This window comes from Ranitomeya imitator, unplaced genomic scaffold (assembly GCF_032444005.1).
Source record: "Ranitomeya imitator isolate aRanImi1 unplaced genomic scaffold, aRanImi1.pri SCAFFOLD_451, whole genome shotgun sequence".
Lineage (NCBI taxonomy): Eukaryota > Metazoa > Chordata > Amphibia > Anura > Dendrobatidae > Ranitomeya > Ranitomeya imitator.
This window is the reverse complement of record NW_027194657.1, coordinates 31,684-48,127: the sequence shown is the minus strand read 5'-3', so window position 1 is coordinate 48,127 and position 16,444 is coordinate 31,684. Positions and strand designations below refer to the sequence as shown.

Sequence of the window (16,444 nt, the reverse complement as noted above, 5' to 3'; positions counted from 1 at the left end):
AGTGTGACATTGTTTGTGGGGGGAGAGAGCACATTCTCTGCTCTGATCTCCGCCCCTGGCTGGCTGCCGTGCTGCTGAAGTTATGAGGCAGATTCAGGAGGAGCTCCTAGTCCTACCAGTGCATGAGTGAGTGGCGCTGCTATATACTATGTGGGCAGCGCTGCTATATACTACGTGGGCTGCTATATGCTACGTGGGCTGCTATATACTACATGGGCTGCTATATACTACGTGGGCAGTGTTATATACTACATGGCTGTGTTTATATGCGATCATGAATCGGGGTATGTGTTAAAGGGGGGGCCCACTGAGACTCTTTCGCCCGGGGCCCTCAAAAACCTGGAGCCGGCCCTGCTGGAGGTTGTCCTTTGGCTAATTAGGCATACGGGATGTGTACACATCTAAAGTATTAGATCCATCTAACTTAGGACACTGCCCTACCCGTATATTATTGATACATTGTGTGTGTGGGCCTTTTTTTGGGAGCTCTACTTTTTATCCATTATGGATATAATCTCTATACGCCTATAGAGCACATCTTATTGTTTTTGAGCCCTGAACAGCTGTATATTGTTTATTCATTGATATCACATATTGTAGTGTGAATCTACATGCTATATCTGTATGTATTGTCTGGTATGAAGTCATTTTCTGGGTCTTGGGGGGGTATTCCCTATTTGGGATATGTACCGTTTTGGTTTTTAAATGTTTTTAATTGTTTGCAGTGTCTTGTTTGACCTTAATAAAATTTGTTATATTATTTTTTTTTATTCAAATAAATTTTTATTAAGAATAACAAGATAAATGACATGTTACATTCTCATTTTCAATACAAAGCTTTCCCCCCCCCCTTCAAACATTCCCCTTCAATCCCACCACCCCCCCAACCCCACCCAACAAAGCAGCTCACCTTGCTTAGCACTTCCATCATTAGACCAATATACTATCTAATCCCTCGGCCAATAATATAAGCCACATTTAACATTACCATTAATTAGGAACCTTAATTAACTCTCCCTCTATAATACCCCTATCCCATAGCAATCCACGGAGACCACATTTTATTGAACATTTCGATTTTCCCTCTTTTTTTATAAAACCCCTTTTTCAGTGTCAGGCCCTGCTTCACATACTGGAGGAACTCTCCTCTTGACGGCGGTTCTTCCCTAATCCAATTTCGAGCTATTACCTTCCTAGCCATGTAGAACAATCTGGCTATAGCTATCTTCAGGTTGTTATCCACTCCAATCTCATCCACACATCCCAACAAGCACACAAGTGGATCCCTTGGCACCTTACATCCATACGCACCTTCCATACGACTCAAAACTACCACCCAAAAAGCAGCCAGTCTCGGACACGTCCACATCATATGGAGTATATCAGCATCTGCAGTTTTACACCTCGGGCATTCAGAATCATCACGCAAACCAGCCTTATATAGCACCATCGGTGACTTATAAACCCTGTGTATCACATAGAGCTGTGACAGTCTATACGGTTCGCTCAGTGACAATCGTGGGACCCATTCTAGCACCGACTCCCAAGTCTCGTTCTCCATTGGACCCAGATCCCTCTCCCACTTAGCTCTCGCCATTATTGGAAACCCCAATAGGAAAGTGTGCAACAGATCTTTATACAAAGTAGATATGACTCCCCCAGTAGTCCCTTCATTACACACATACTCCAGTACTATATCCCTCTGAATTCCAATACCTCCGTTTCTACTCTGAGCTCCAAAAGCATGCCTCATCCGCAAATACTGAAATTCCCCCACAGTCCCAAGACCAAATTCCGCCTGTAATTGGGAAAATGATTTCAATTCACCACGCTCAATTATTTGATACACGTACTGAATCCCTTTGACCTGCCATTCTGTCAGTACCCCCAGTGCCTCAAACTCCTGTAAGTTGCTGTTATGCCATAGCGGTGAGAATCTAGTCAAATCCGTGACCCCCGGTATATGTCTCAGCCTACCCCACAGCCTGCGTATCAACAACACAGTTGGGTATAATTTCCCCAGAGCCCCCAGGGATCCATCCTCCAAACATTGTACCACTGGCCTTCTTTTTGTCACCACTTCCATCAGCTGCTGTACCGCCCCAGATGACCCTTCATGCGCCCAGCCTTTTAAATGCTGACTCTGGGCTGCAAGATAATATATTTCAGGGTTAGGCAATGCCAATCCCCCATCTTCCTTGGGTCGCTGAAGTGTCTCCAGTTTGATACGCGGATGCTGTCTCCCCCATATCAAATTCCTGAACAGAGAGTTAATCTGTCTAAATCTCCCACGTGGTATCCAAACTGGCGCATTATGAAGAATATACAGTATTTTTGGCATCAAAATCATTTTAATAAGATTCACCCTACCTACCACAGATAAATGCAGTTTAAGCCAAGCATCCGCTTTCGCTTTAAGAACACCTAAGATTGGAGTCAGATTTCTATGTATATACTCAGTGACCGGCATAGATACCCATATTCCAAGGTACTTAAATTGGCTAGTCACCTCCAGTCGCCCATCCTCCAGTGGCTCCCCACCATCATCATCCACCTTAAACAAGACAGACTTACTCCAGTTTATCCTAAGTCCCGACACCGATCCGAAACGCTCAATAATCCCAATGGCTCCCTCCAAGGACGTACCCGGGTCAGCCAGAAATAGCAGAATGTCATCCGCATACAACGCCACCCTTTCTTCAATCATCCCATATTTAAACCCAGTCACCTCATCAGATCGTCGAAGCTTAGCAGCCAGTGGTTCCACATCCAGAGCAAACAAAAGAGGAGAGAGCGGACACCCCTGTCTCGTCCCTTTAGCCAGTTGTATGGTCTGTGATAACTCCCCATTTACCCTAACCCTAGCCATCGGCATCGAGTACATCATAGTAACATAGTAACATAGTTAGTAAGGCCGAAAAAAGACATTTGTCCATCCAGTTCAGCCTATATTCCATCATAATAAATCCCCAGATCTACATCCTTCTACAGAACCTAATAATTGTATGATACAATATTGCTCTGCTCCAGGAACACATCCAGGCCTCTCTTGAACCCCTCGACTGAGTTCGCCATCACCACCTCCTCAGGCAAGCAATTCCAGATTCTCACTGCCCTAACAGTAAAGAATCCTCTTCTATGTTGGTGGAAAAACCTTCTCTCCTCCAGACGCAAAGAATGCCCCCTTGTGCCCGTCACCTTCCTTGGTATAAACAGATCCTCAGCGAGATATTTGTATTGTCCCCTTATATACTTATACATGGTTATTAGATCGCCCCTCAGTCGTCTTTTTTCTAGACTAAATAATCCTAACTTCGCTAATCTATCTGGGTATTGTAGTTCTCCCATCCCCTTTATTAATTTTGTTGCCCTCCTTTGTACTCTCTCTAGTTCCATTATATCCTTCCTGAGCACCGGTGCCCAAAACTGGACACAGTACTCCATGTGCGGTCTAACTAGGGATTTGTACAGAGGCAGTATAATGCTCTCATCATGTGTATCCAGACCTCTTTTAATGCACCCCATGATCCTGTTTGCCTTGGCAGCTGCTGCCTGGCACTGGCCGCTCCAGGTAAGTTTATCATTAACTAGGATCCCCAAGTCCTTCTCCCTGTCAGACTTACCCAGTGGTTTCCCATTCAGTGTGTAATGGTGATATTGATTCCCTCTTCCCATGTGTATAACCTTACATTTATCATTGTTAAACCTCATCTGCCACCTTTCAGCCCAAGTTTCCAACTTATCCAGATCCATCTGTAGCAGAATACTATCTTCTCTTGTATTAACTGCTTTACATAGTTTTGTATCATCTGCAAATATCGATATTTTACTGTGTAAACCTTCTACCAGATCATTAATGAATATGTTGAAGAGAACAGGTCCCAATACTGACCCCTGCGGTACCCCACTGGTCACAGCGACCCAGTTAGAGACTATACCATTTATAACCACCCTCTGCTTTCTATCACTAAGCCAGTTACTAACCCATTTACATACATTTTCCCCCAGACCAAGCATTCTCATTTTGTGTACCAACCTCTTGTGCGGCACGGTATCAAACGCTTTGGAAAAATCGAGATATACCAAGTCCAATGACTCACCATGGTCCAGCCTATAGCTTACCTCTTCATAAAAACTGATTAGATTGGTTTGACAGGAGCGATTTCTCATAAACCCATGCTGATATGGAGTTAAACAGTTATTCTCATTGAGCTAATCCAGAATAACATCCCTCAGAAACCCTTCAAATATTTTACCAACAATAGAGGTTAGACTTACTGGCCTATAATTTCCAGGTTCACTTTTAGAGCCCTTTTTGAATATTGGCACCACATTTGCTATGCGCCAATCCTGCGACACAGACCCTGTCGCTATAGAGTCCCTAAAAATAAGAAATAATGGTTTATCTATTACATTACTTAGTTCTCTTAGTACTCGTGGGTGTATGCCATCCGGACCCGGAGATTTATCTATTTTAATCTTATTTAGCCGGTTTCGCACCTCTTCTTGGGTTAGATTGGTGACCCTTAATATAGGGTTTTCATTGTTTCTTGGGATTTCACCTAGCATTTCATTTTCCACCGTGAATACCGTGGAGAAGAAGGTGTTTAATATGTTAGCTTTTTCCTCGTCATCTACAACCATTCTTTCCTCACTATTTTTCAAGGGGCCTACATTTTCAGTTTTTATTCTTTCACTATTGATATAGTTGAAGAACTGTTTGGGATTAGTTTTACTCTTCTTAGCAATGTGCTTCTCTGTTTCCTTTTTGGCAGCTTTAATTAGTTTTTTTAGATAAAGTATTTTTCTCCCTATAGTTTTTTAGAGCTTCAATGGTGCCATCCTACTTTAGTAGTGCAAATGCTTCCTTTTTACTGTTAATTGCCTGTCTTACTTCTTTGTTTAGCCACATTGGGTTTTTCCCATTTCTAGTCCTTTTATTCCCACAAGGTATAAACCGCTTACACTGCCTATTTAGGATGTTCTTAAACATTTCCCATTTATTATCTGTATTCTTATTTCTGAGGATATTGTCCCAGTCTACCAGATTAAGGGCATCTCTAAGCTGTTCAAACTTTGCCTTCCTAAAGTTCAATGTTTTTGTGACTCCCTGACAAGTCCCCCTAGTGAAAGACAGGTGAAACTGTACAATATTGTGGTCGCTATTTCCTAAATGCCCAACCACCTGCAGATTTGTTATTCTGTCAGGTCTATTAGATAGTATTAGGTCTAAAAGTGCTGCTCCTCTGGTTGGATTCTGCACCAATTGTGAAAGATAATTTTTCTTGGTTATTAGCAGAAACCTGTTGCCTTTATGGGTTTCACAGGTTTCTGTTTCCCAGTTAATATCCGGGTAGTTAAAGTCCCCCATAACCAGGACCTCATTATGGGTTGCAGCTTCATCTATCTGCTTTAGAAGTAGACTTTCCATGGTTTCTGTTATATTTGGGGGTTTGTAACAGACCCCAATGAGAATTTTGTTACCATTTTTCCCTCCATGAATTTCGACCCATATGGACTCGACATCCTCATTTCCTTCGCTAATATCCTCCCTTAAAGTGGACTTTAGACAAGACTTTACATAGAGACAAACCCCTCCTCCTCTCCGATTTTTACGATCCTTTCTAAACAGACTGTAACCCTGTAAGTTAACTGCCCAGTCATAGCTTTCATCTAACCATGTCTCGGTTATTCCCACTATGTCAAAGTTACCTGTAGATATTTCTGCTTCTAGTTCTTCCATCTTGTTTGTCAGGCTTCTGGCGTTTGCGAGCATGCAGTTTAGAGGATTTTGTTTTGTTCCAATCTCCTTGCTGTGGATTGTTTTAGAAATGTTCTTACCTCCCTTCTGAGTATGTTTTCCTGGGTCTTCTTTGTTCGAGTCTAATGTTTTTCTTCCCGTCCCCTCTTCTTCTAGTTTAACGCCCTCCTGATGAGTGTAGCGAGTCTTCTGGCGAATGTGTGTTTCCCAGGTTTGTTGAGGTGTAGTCCGTCTCTGGCGAGGAGTCCATCGTACAAGTAATTCACACCGTGGTCCAGGAATCCGAATCCTTGTTGTCTGCACCATCGTCTTAGCCAGTTGTTTGCATCAAGGATCCTGTTCCATCTCCTGGTGCCATGCCCGTCTACTGGAAGGATAGAAGAAAAAACTACCTGTGCATCCAGTTCCTTTACTTTCTTCCCCAACTCTTCAAAGTCCTTGCAGATTGTCGGTAGGTCCTTCCTTGCCGTGTCATTGGTGCCAACATGTATCAGAAGAAATGGGTGGACGTCCTTGGAGCTGAAGAGCTTTGGTATCCTATCGGTCACATCCTTGATCATCGCACCTGGAAGGCAGCATACTTCTCTTGCAGTTATGTCCGGTCTGCAGATGGCTGCTTCGGTGCCTCTCAGTAGTGAGTCTCCCACCACCACCACTCTTCGTTGCTTCTTGGCTGTACTTTTTGCTGTCACTTGTTGCTGTGTGCCCTTTTCTTTTTTGCTTGCTGGTATTGCTTCATCCTTAGGTGTGCCATCTTCATCCTCTACAAAGATTTGATATCGGTTCTTCAGTTGTGTGGTTGGTGATTTCTCCATGGTCTTCTTGCTTCTTTTGGTCACATGCTTTCACTCATCTGCTTTTGGAGGTTCTCTGACACTTTTTTAACCTTCTGTGACCAGTAGAGATGCTTCTGTTCTGTCTAGAAAGTCTTCATTCTCTTTGATGAGTTTCAAAGTTGCTATTCTTTCTTCAAGACCCCGCACCTTTTCTTCTAAAAGGGCCACTAGTCTACACTTCTGGCAGGTGAAATTGGATTCTTCTTCTGGTCGATCTGTGAACATGTAGCAGATGCTGCAGCTCACCATGTAGGTTGTCACATCTGCCATGTTGCTCCTAGATCCTGCTGACTTGCTGTGTGTTTTCCTTCTTGTGTAATCTACTCAGCCAAGCTCTCTTGCAATAATGTCCTACAGGCAAAAATTTGGTGATGCTTTCCAAGCAGCTGGTCCCGGCTGTACCCAACGATCTTCTAGCTTAGGGAGACTCTTCGCTTTTCCCAGAAGGCACCTGGAATATGCAAATTAGCCTCCTCAAGCTTGAATCCCTGGTTTCAAATCAGTCGAATCCAGGATATGAACTGCGGTCCAAACCCCATACTCCGGAGCACCTGCCAGAGATATCCCCACTCCACACTATCGAACGCCTTATGAGCGTCTAAAGATGCAATAACTCTCTGGCCACAGTTGTCGGATCTGAGTTGCAAATTCATATACAGCCTTCGTAAGTTGATCGCAGTGGACCGATCAGGCATAAAGCCGGACTGGTCTGAGTGCACCAGGCCGGAAATAACACTTGTCAACCTCATCGCCAACACCTTAGCCAGAAGTTTAACGTCTGTAGTAAGCAAGGAGATTGGCCGATATGAATCCGGCTGTGTCGGGTCCTTCCCCTCCTTAGGAATCACCACTATTATGGCCTCCCGCATAGATGCCGGTAGACGACCGCCACTCCTAGCCTCCTCCAGAAGTACCCTTAATTTAGGGATCAGCACTTCCCCAAAGTTTTTATAAATTTCAGCAGGAAATCCATCTACGCCAGGTGCCTTCCCATTAGCCATAGACTGCAGTGCCCGACCCAATTCCTCCTCCGTAATGGGAGCTTCCAAATCTTCTCTATCTATGTCACTCAGCCTTGGGAGCTCCAATTCCTCAAGGAACGCCACCATGTCCTCCACCGACCCATCTACCTGAGAGGAATATAGGTCCGCATAAAAATCCGCACAAAAGGCCAAAATCTCTGAAGTCTCAGAGACAGCCACACCGCTCCCCGATACCAAAGAATGAACAAAGGAAGTGTTTCTCTGGGCAGAAGCCACCATCGATAGCAAATGACCCACAGATTCGCCATCCTGGTAAAAAGCCAGATTCATGAATTCCCTCTTCCTTTCAGCCTTGCCGAGCAATACCTCCTCCAACTGACTCTGAGCTGCCTTTAGCCTCCTCCCAGCTTCCGGAGTACCCGCTATTACCATCTCATCCTCGGCTATTCTCAGCCCTTCAACCGCCAACCTCTCTGTCTCTCTTGATTTCCTCTTACACCTGCTAATATCCCTGAACAGCAGTCCCCTCAAGTACGCCTTCATGGCTTCCCACACAGTAAGAACATCTACACTTCCCTCGTTGATCTCAAAAAATTCCACCAACTCCTTCTTTATCTTTTCCAAGTCCATACTGTGTAGCCAATTAGGGTGAATCTTCCACTCCTTCCTGCTCCCGATCCGTGTCCCCACCAGCCGAAATTCCACCTCAACTGGACTATGGTCTGAAAGAGCCCTAGGCAAATATCTCACCTCCCCTACCATCGTGTCCAGTAAACAGTTACCCAGCGCCAAGTCAATCCTAGACAAAGTACCATGAGCTGGCGAGTAGCATGAGTACGTCCTTTCCCCAATATGTCTAACTCTCCATAAATCAATCATACCTACTTCCCGGACATAGGTCCCAAACATAGTGATATGTCCCCCTGTTCTATTCTGGGGATTTTTGTTTTTATCCCAAAAGTCATCACAGATATTATTAAGGTCGCCAATAATTAGAGATGGTAACGGTCCCCAACGCTCTACCCTCTCCAGCACCTCTCTTATCTTCTTACTTGAGTATGGGGGCGGAATATACATTGCCGCTATACACATCAACACTCCATTTATTTTACATTTCACCACCACATACTGACCATCCACATCCTCTTTTACCATTACCTCCTCATACTGCACCCCCGCAGGTATTAACACAGACACACCCCTAGAATACGTCGAGAAAGTAGAATGATACGCCCTCTGTATCCAGCGCCTATTCAATACGTTTACCCTCTCCCGCACTAAATGTGTCTCCAGCAGACATATCATTGAGACCTTCTGTTCTCGGACATACTGCAGACTTGCCGCCCGCCGTGTTTTATCCGCCAGACCTCTCACATTCCAACTCAATATTTTAATACAATCTCCCATAATGTGGCTCATCATTTCTTAAAGTATCCAATTTCCCAAGTATGAGCTGCCCCAACCCTCCCACCTCCCCTGCCCCCTCCCAACTTGCCCCCCTAACCCCCCCAATATAACGCATTCTTCCTCTCATCAAGAGTGGGGCTCCACTGCCCACTGCGAACACTCTCCCTTACTTAACCCTCTCCATTCGCGTCCCGCTGCCATAGCAATCACAATTGCCCCCCCAACTTTCACTTTATTATTCATTTCAACTTATATTAACATATAGAAAAAGTACCAAACCAGTTCACAGTACCCAGCATAACCCTCCTCCCCCGTACTTAGTAGTTGGTACTGTCCCCTCCGGCCATTCCTTCAATATGGCCCAGCAAAACCCCCAACAGTTGCTCAACTCTTTAACCATTGCTAACTATCGACAGAGAAAACAAATCCCAATTGGATCTCGCCGAAATGTCAGTCGCCCATTCCCTTAAGTTTTTTCTCATGAGTATCAAGCCACTGGGTAGCGTCCTCCGGCGTCAAGAAAAAGTGGGTCTTATTAAAAGCCACCAGTCTCAGCTTGGCAGGAAACATCACTGAGTACTGCACTCCCAGCTCCCTCAGTCGCCGCTTGACTCCAGTAAACTTCATCCGCTGTTTCTGAACCGCAGCGGAATAATCCAGATAAATGGCGATTTTCTGACCTCCAGCCGTCAGATCCTCCATCTCTCTAGCCTTTCTAAGGATAATGTCTCTGTCTCTGTAATTGAGTATTTTAGCAAGCATGGTACGGGGATTCGCTCCTGGGGCAGGGGGCTGCGGCGGGACCCTATGAGCCCGTTCAACAGCAAAAACTTTAGTCAACACTGTGTTCCCAATCTTCTCCAGCAGCCAGTTCTCCACAAACTCAGTGGGATTTCTCCCCTCAGTCTTTTCAGGCAGCCCCACTATACGTATATTATTTCTTCTGGATCTATTTTCCAGATCCTCATTTTTAGCAGCGAGCTCGGCTATTGCTTGGGCGAACTTCTTTTCAGCTTTTTGTAGCTTAACTATGTGATCTTCTGCCGTGCTCACCCTCTCCTCCACCACTCCTATATGTTTGTCCATTTTCTGCAGAGCCGCATTAATCTGTGCCGTGTCCCCTTTAACTTCCTGCATCTGCTGGGCCAAGGAGTTCAGGGATTGCTGACATGAAGAGATCAGGGTGATTACATCCCTAAGGGTCGGCTCCTCTCCCTGTGATATGGCTTCAGGTCCCCCACTAGCCCCAGCCATGCTGCCTCTCTCCTTCCCCCTCTGTACCTCATGCTGCTCAGCCTTGCTTGCTTCCTCCTCCTCCTGGTCAGCTCCAGCTCCAGCTCCTGGTTCTGCCTCCTCAGCAGCCTCCACTCTGGCATACTGCTGCAGCTTTGCGGCCACCTCCATGCGCCGCTGACATGCGGCGTTCTCCTTCTCGGCGTCCTCCCTAGCATTGGCACCATCTTGGCCGGCTCCTGCATCGCTGGTGCCAGCGTCTTTCTGCCGCCTCCTGGTCATCGCTGCCGACTCCGGACCCGCCGCTCCGCACCGCTGCACTCTCCGGACCTTCAGCCAGCCGGATTTAGGTGAGTTTACCCGAAAATCGGGGTTAAAGCAGGATTTTTGTCCTTCTGGCAGCAGGAGCACTCTTCCCTGCTTCCACTCACATGGCCAGCTAGGACACGCCCCCCATTTGTTATATTATTTATCTAGGATTTATTATTTTTTGGTGATCCCTGGTGTTGTGTATGTATCTTTTCTTCCTTTTCATTACTCTGGTTTGACATACTCCAGGTGGATCCCAGTCTTTTGATAATACGATGGTGCCCTCCATCCCTGTTTTCTTCTGTACAAATGGAGGACCAACAACAGTAATGGACGACCAACAAAGATTTTACTCCAGGAGCAATTCATATAGTGGTCCATGAGGTCCAGCATCAAATTCAGGTGTGACTCCAGTTTGGCCCAAATGGGCTCATGCCCAGACCCCAGAATATGATGCGGGCCATCACTATAGTGTGAGCTCAGTGGCCCAAAGTCATTTAAACCTTTCAATAACGCCCCTTCAGTGCCCGTTTTTGTTACAGTTTTATAACTTTTGTAGCTGTTTTATGCGTATTCACATCAGGGCACCTAACTGCATTGTATTTTATTATTGTTATTTTTTTCATTAACCCCTTCCCGACCTTTGACGCACCGTATGCATCATGAAAACCTGTGCCATTCCGACCTGTGACGCAGCATATGCGTCATGGCAGGATTGGGCTCCTGCAGGCCGAGTGAAAGGGTTAACTGTAATTTCACCTGGCCTGCAGGGACACGGGGAGTTGTACTTTAGCCCAAGGGGGCTTCAACCCCCCCCCTCCCCCCCCTCCCCCCCCCCGTGGCTACGGTTGCTCTGATTGGCTGTTGAAAGTGACCTTTCACTTTCAATCAGAGCGATAGTAATATTTCACCAATGAAAATTGGTGAAATATTACAATCCACCCATGGCTGGAGATCGTGATCTGACCCCCCCACCGCCACCGATCTCCTCCCCTCCGGTCCTCCGTCCTGTCATCTACTGTCCCCCGCTCCCCTCCGATCTCCTGTCCGCCCCACCCCCCGCTGTCCGCTCCCCTCCCGCTGTCCGATCACCCCTCCCCCCCCCCTCATACTTACCGACCTGGGCCCCTCCCGGTGTCCGTCCGTGTGTTCGATGGGCGCCGCCATCTTCCAAATGCGCCCGCCGAATCTGCCGGCAGATTCGTTACAGGTACATTTTGATCACTGTGTAAAAAAAATAATAAATAAACCCCCCTTTATCACCCCCATGGATAGGGACAATAATAAAATAAAGAAAACATTTTTTTTTTCCTTTGCCCCACTAGGGTTAGGGTTAGGGTTGGTTCACACTGCGTCTAAGCAGTCCATTAGATGGACTACGTTACACCGTGTTTATGCCACGGTCCGTTACGGCCGCCATAGACAGCAATGTCGGATGCATCACTAGCGTCATTGAGTGACGGACCCGGAAACGCGGGCTGCAGCGTTTCCGGGTCCGTGTCTGCTAGTGCAGATAGAGCTAGCAGATGCTCTATCTGCGCTAGCGCAATGCAAACATTGGCACTTGCGCTAGCAGCCCGTTAGTGTATGTGCTGAACGGGCTGCTGCTAGCGCAGTGTGAACCTGGCCTTAGGGTTACGGCTAGAATTAGGGTTAGAATTAGGCTATGTGCACACGGTGCAGATTTGGCTGCAGATCCGCAGCGGATTGGCCGCTGCGGATTCGTAGCAGTTTTCCATCAGGTTTACAGTACCATGTAAACCTATGGAAAACCAAATCCGCTGTGCCCATGGTGCGGAAAGTACCGCGCGGGAACGCTGTGTTGTATTTTCCGCAGCATGTCAATTCTTTGTGTGGATTCCGCAGCGTTTTACACCTGTTCCTCAATAGGAATCCACAGGTGAAATCCACACAAAAAACACTGGAAATCAGCGGTAAATCCGCAGGTAAAATGCAGTGCCTTTTACCTGCGGATTTTAAAAAAAAAAAAATTTTTTTCAAAAAAAAATCTCACACGAATCCGCTACGTGGGCACATAGCCTTAGGGTTAGGGTTGGAATTAGGGCTAAGGTTGGAAATAGGGTTAAGATTAGGCTGTGGTTAGGGTTGTGGTTAGGGGTGTGTTGTGGTTAGGGTTGGGATTAGGGTTAGGATTAGGGTTGGGATTAGGGTTAGAGGTGTGTTGTGGTTAGGGTTGGGATTAGGGTTAGGATTAGGGTTGGGATTAGGGTTAGGGGTGTGTTGGGGTTAGGGTTGTGGTTAGGGGTGTGTTGGGGTTAGGGTTGTGATTAGGGTTATGGCTACAGTTGGGATTAGGGTTAGGGGTGTGTTGGGGTTAGTGTTAGAATTGAGGGGTTTCCACTGTTTAGGCACATCAGGGGTCTCCAAACGCAACATGGCGCCACCATTGATTCCAGTCAATCTTGCATTCAAAAAGTCAAATGGTTTTCCCTCCCTTCCGAGCCCCGACGTGCGCCCAAACAGTGGTTTACCCCCACACATGGGGTACCAGCATACTCAGAAAAAACTGGGCAACAATTATTGGGGTCCAATTGCTCCTGTTACCCTTATGAAAATAAAAAATTGCTTGCTAAAACAATTTTTGAGGAAAGAAAAATGATTTTTTATTTTCACGGCTCTGCGCTGTAAACTTCTGTGAAGCACTTGGGGGTTCAAAGTGCTCACCACATATCTAGATAAGATCCTTGGGGTCTAGTTTCCAAAGTAGGGTCACTTGTGGGGGGTTTCTACTGTTTAGGCACATCAGGGGCTCTGCAAACGCAACGTGACGCCCGCAGACCATTACATCAAGGCTGCATTTCAAAAGTCACTACTTCCCTTCCGAGCCCAGACGTGTGCCCAAACAGTGGTTTACCCCCACATATGGGGTATCAGTGTACTCAGGACATACTCGCCAACAACTATTGGGGTCCAATTTCTCCTGTTACCCTTGTGAAAATAAAAAAATGCTTGCTAAAACATCATTTTTGAGAAAGAAACATGATTTTTTATTTTCACGGCTCTGCGCTGTAAACGTCTGTGAAGCACTTGGGGGTTCAAAGTGCTCACCACATATCTAGATAAGTTCCTTGGGGGGTCTAGTTTCCAAAGTAGGGTCACTTGTGGGGGGTTTCTACTGTTTAGGCACATCAGGGGCTCTGCAAACGCAACATGACGCCCACAAACCATTCCATCAAAGTCTGCATTTCAAAAGTCACTACTTCCCTTCCGAGCCCCGACGTGTGCCCAAACAGTGGTTTACCCCCACATATGGGGTATCACCGTACTCAGGACAAACTCGGCAACAACTATTGGGGTCCAATTTCTCCTGTTACCCTTGTGAAAATAAAAAATTGCTTGCTAAAACATCATTTTTGAGGAAAGAAACATGATTTTTTATTTTCACGGCTCTGTGTTGTAAACTTCTGTGAAGCACTTGGGGGTTCAAAGTGCTCACCACATATCTAGATAAGTTCCTTGGGGAGTCTAGTTTCCAAAGTGGGGTCATTTGTGGGGGGGTTCTACTGTTTAGGCACATCAGGGGCTCTGCAAACGCAACGTGTCGACCGCAGACCATTCCATCAAAGTCTGCATTTCAAAAGTCACTACTTCCCTTCTGAGCCCCAACGTGTGCCCAAACAGTGGTTTACCCCCACATATGGGGTATCAGCGTACTCAGGACAAACTGGACAACAACTTTTGGGGTCCAATTTCTCTTGTTACTCTTGTGAAAATAAAAATTGTGGGCTACAAAATAATTTTTGAGGAAAGAAAAATGATTTTTTATTTTCACGGCTCTGCGTTATAAACTTCTGTGAAGCACTTGAGGGTTTAAAGTGGTCACCGCACATCTAGATTAGTTCCTTGGGAGGTCTAGTTTCCAAAATGGGGTTACATGTGGGGAAGCTCCAATGTTTAGGCAAACAGGGGCTCTCCAAACGCAACATGGTGTCAGCTAACGATTGGAGCTAATTTTTCATTCAAAAAGTCAAATGGCGCTCCTTCCCTTCCGAGCCCTGCCGTGTGCCCAAACAGTGGTTACCCCTACATGTGAGGTATCAGTGTACTCAGGAGAAATTGCCCAACACATTTTAGGATCCATTTTATCCTGTTACCCATGTGAAAATGAAAAAAATTGAGGCTAAAAGAATTTTTTCGTGAAAAAAAAGTACTTTTTCATTTTTATGGATCAATTTGTGAAGCACCTGGGGGATCAACGTGCTCACTATCCATCTAGATAAGCTCCTTGGGGGGTCTAGTTTCCAAAATGGGGTCAAATTTGGGGGAGCTTTAATGTTTAGGCACACAGGGGCTCTCCAAACGCGACATGGTGTCCGCTAAAGATTGGAGCCAATTTTTCATTGAAAAAGTCAAATGGCGCTCCTTCCCTTCCGAGCCCTGTCGTGCGCCCAAACAGTGGTTCCCCCCCACATATGGGGCATCGGTGTAATCAGGAAAAATTGTACAATAACTTTTGGTGTCCAGTTTCTCTTTTTACCCTTGGGAAAATAAAAAAATTGTTGCTAAAACATAATTTTTGTGACTAAAAAGTTAAATGTTCATTTTTTCCTTCCATGTTGCTTCTGCTGCTGTGAAGCACCTGAAGGGTTAATAAACTTCTTGAATGTGGTTTTGAGCACCTTGAGGGGTGCAGTTTTTAGAATGGTGTCACTTTTGGGTATTTTCAGCCATATAGACCCCTCAAACTGATGGTTTTGTAAATTTTGCTGTAAAAATGAGAAATCGCTGGTCAAATTTTAACCCTTATAACTTCCAAGCAAAAAAAAAATTTGGTTCCAAAATTGTGCTGATGTAAAGTAGACATGTGGGTAATGTTATTTATTAACTATTTTGTGTCACATAACTCTCTCGTTTAACAGAATAAAAATTCAAAATTTGAAAATTGCAAAATTTTCAAAATTGTAGCCAAATTTCCATTTTTTTCACGAATAAACGCAAAAATTATCGACCTAAATTTACCACTAACATGAAGCCCAATATGTCACAAAAAACAATCTCAGAACTGCTAGGATTCGTTGAAGCGTTCCTGAGTTATTACCTCATAAAGGGACAGTGGTCAGAATTATAAAAGACGGCCAGGTCATTAAGGTCAAAATAGGCTGGGTCATGAAGGGGTAAAGAAAGAAAAGAAATTGCCAAATAAGAAACCAACTTCAGCATCGGATTATCTCCAGTAATTGTAATTTTTCCATAAGATTTTCGGTATGTTTTTATATTGGTTCATCTTTTTTTCTACTCAGGGTCTTGCACTGAATAATCCTGTCCGTTAGTTCTTTTAATGTCAAATAATTTTACTGGTTCACCCACCAAGGATGGATAGAGAGAAGAAGAAGATGGAGGAGAGGATAATAAACCTCACCCTGGAGATAATCTTCCATCTTACTGGAGAGGTGAGAGGCTCTGGTGTCATCACATGACCTCATTATCTATGGGAATAACAGGATATGACCGGAGAGGTGAGAGGTTCTGATGTCATCGCATGACCTCATTATCTATGGGAATAACAGGATATGACCGGAGAGGAGAGAGGCTCTGATGTCATCACATGACCTCATTATCTATGGGAATAACGGGATATGACCGGAGAGGTGAGAGGCTCTGATGTCATCACATGACCTCATTATCTATGGGAATAACGGGATATGACCGGAGAGGTGAGAGGTTCTGATGTCATCACATGACCTCATTATCTATGGGAATAACGGGATATGACCGGAGAGATGAGAGGCTCTGATGTCATCACATGACCTCATTATCTATGGGAATAACGGGATATGACCGGAGAGGTGAGAGGCTCTGATGTCATCACATGACCTCATTATCTATGGGAATAACGGGATATGACCGGAGAGGTGAGAGGTTCTGATGTCATCACATGACCTCATTATCTATGG

At 45.3% G+C, this 16,444-nt stretch overlaps 1 protein-coding gene across 2 annotated transcripts in view; it reads left to right on the top strand.

The window, feature by feature from the left end:
• LOC138656233 (gastrula zinc finger protein XlCGF66.1-like) overlaps positions 1–16,444 on the top strand; it is a 68,298-nt gene that overhangs the window by 31,419 nt on the left and 20,435 nt on the right. For both annotated transcript variants that reach the window (XM_069743660.1, XM_069743661.1), the window contains exon 2: positions 15,791–15,940. In XM_069743660.1, coding sequence (XP_069599761.1) covers positions 15,863–15,940 — 78 coding nt within the window. In that variant the 5' untranslated portion in view covers positions 15,791–15,862. The remainder of the gene's footprint in view (positions 1–15,790; positions 15,941–16,444) is intronic.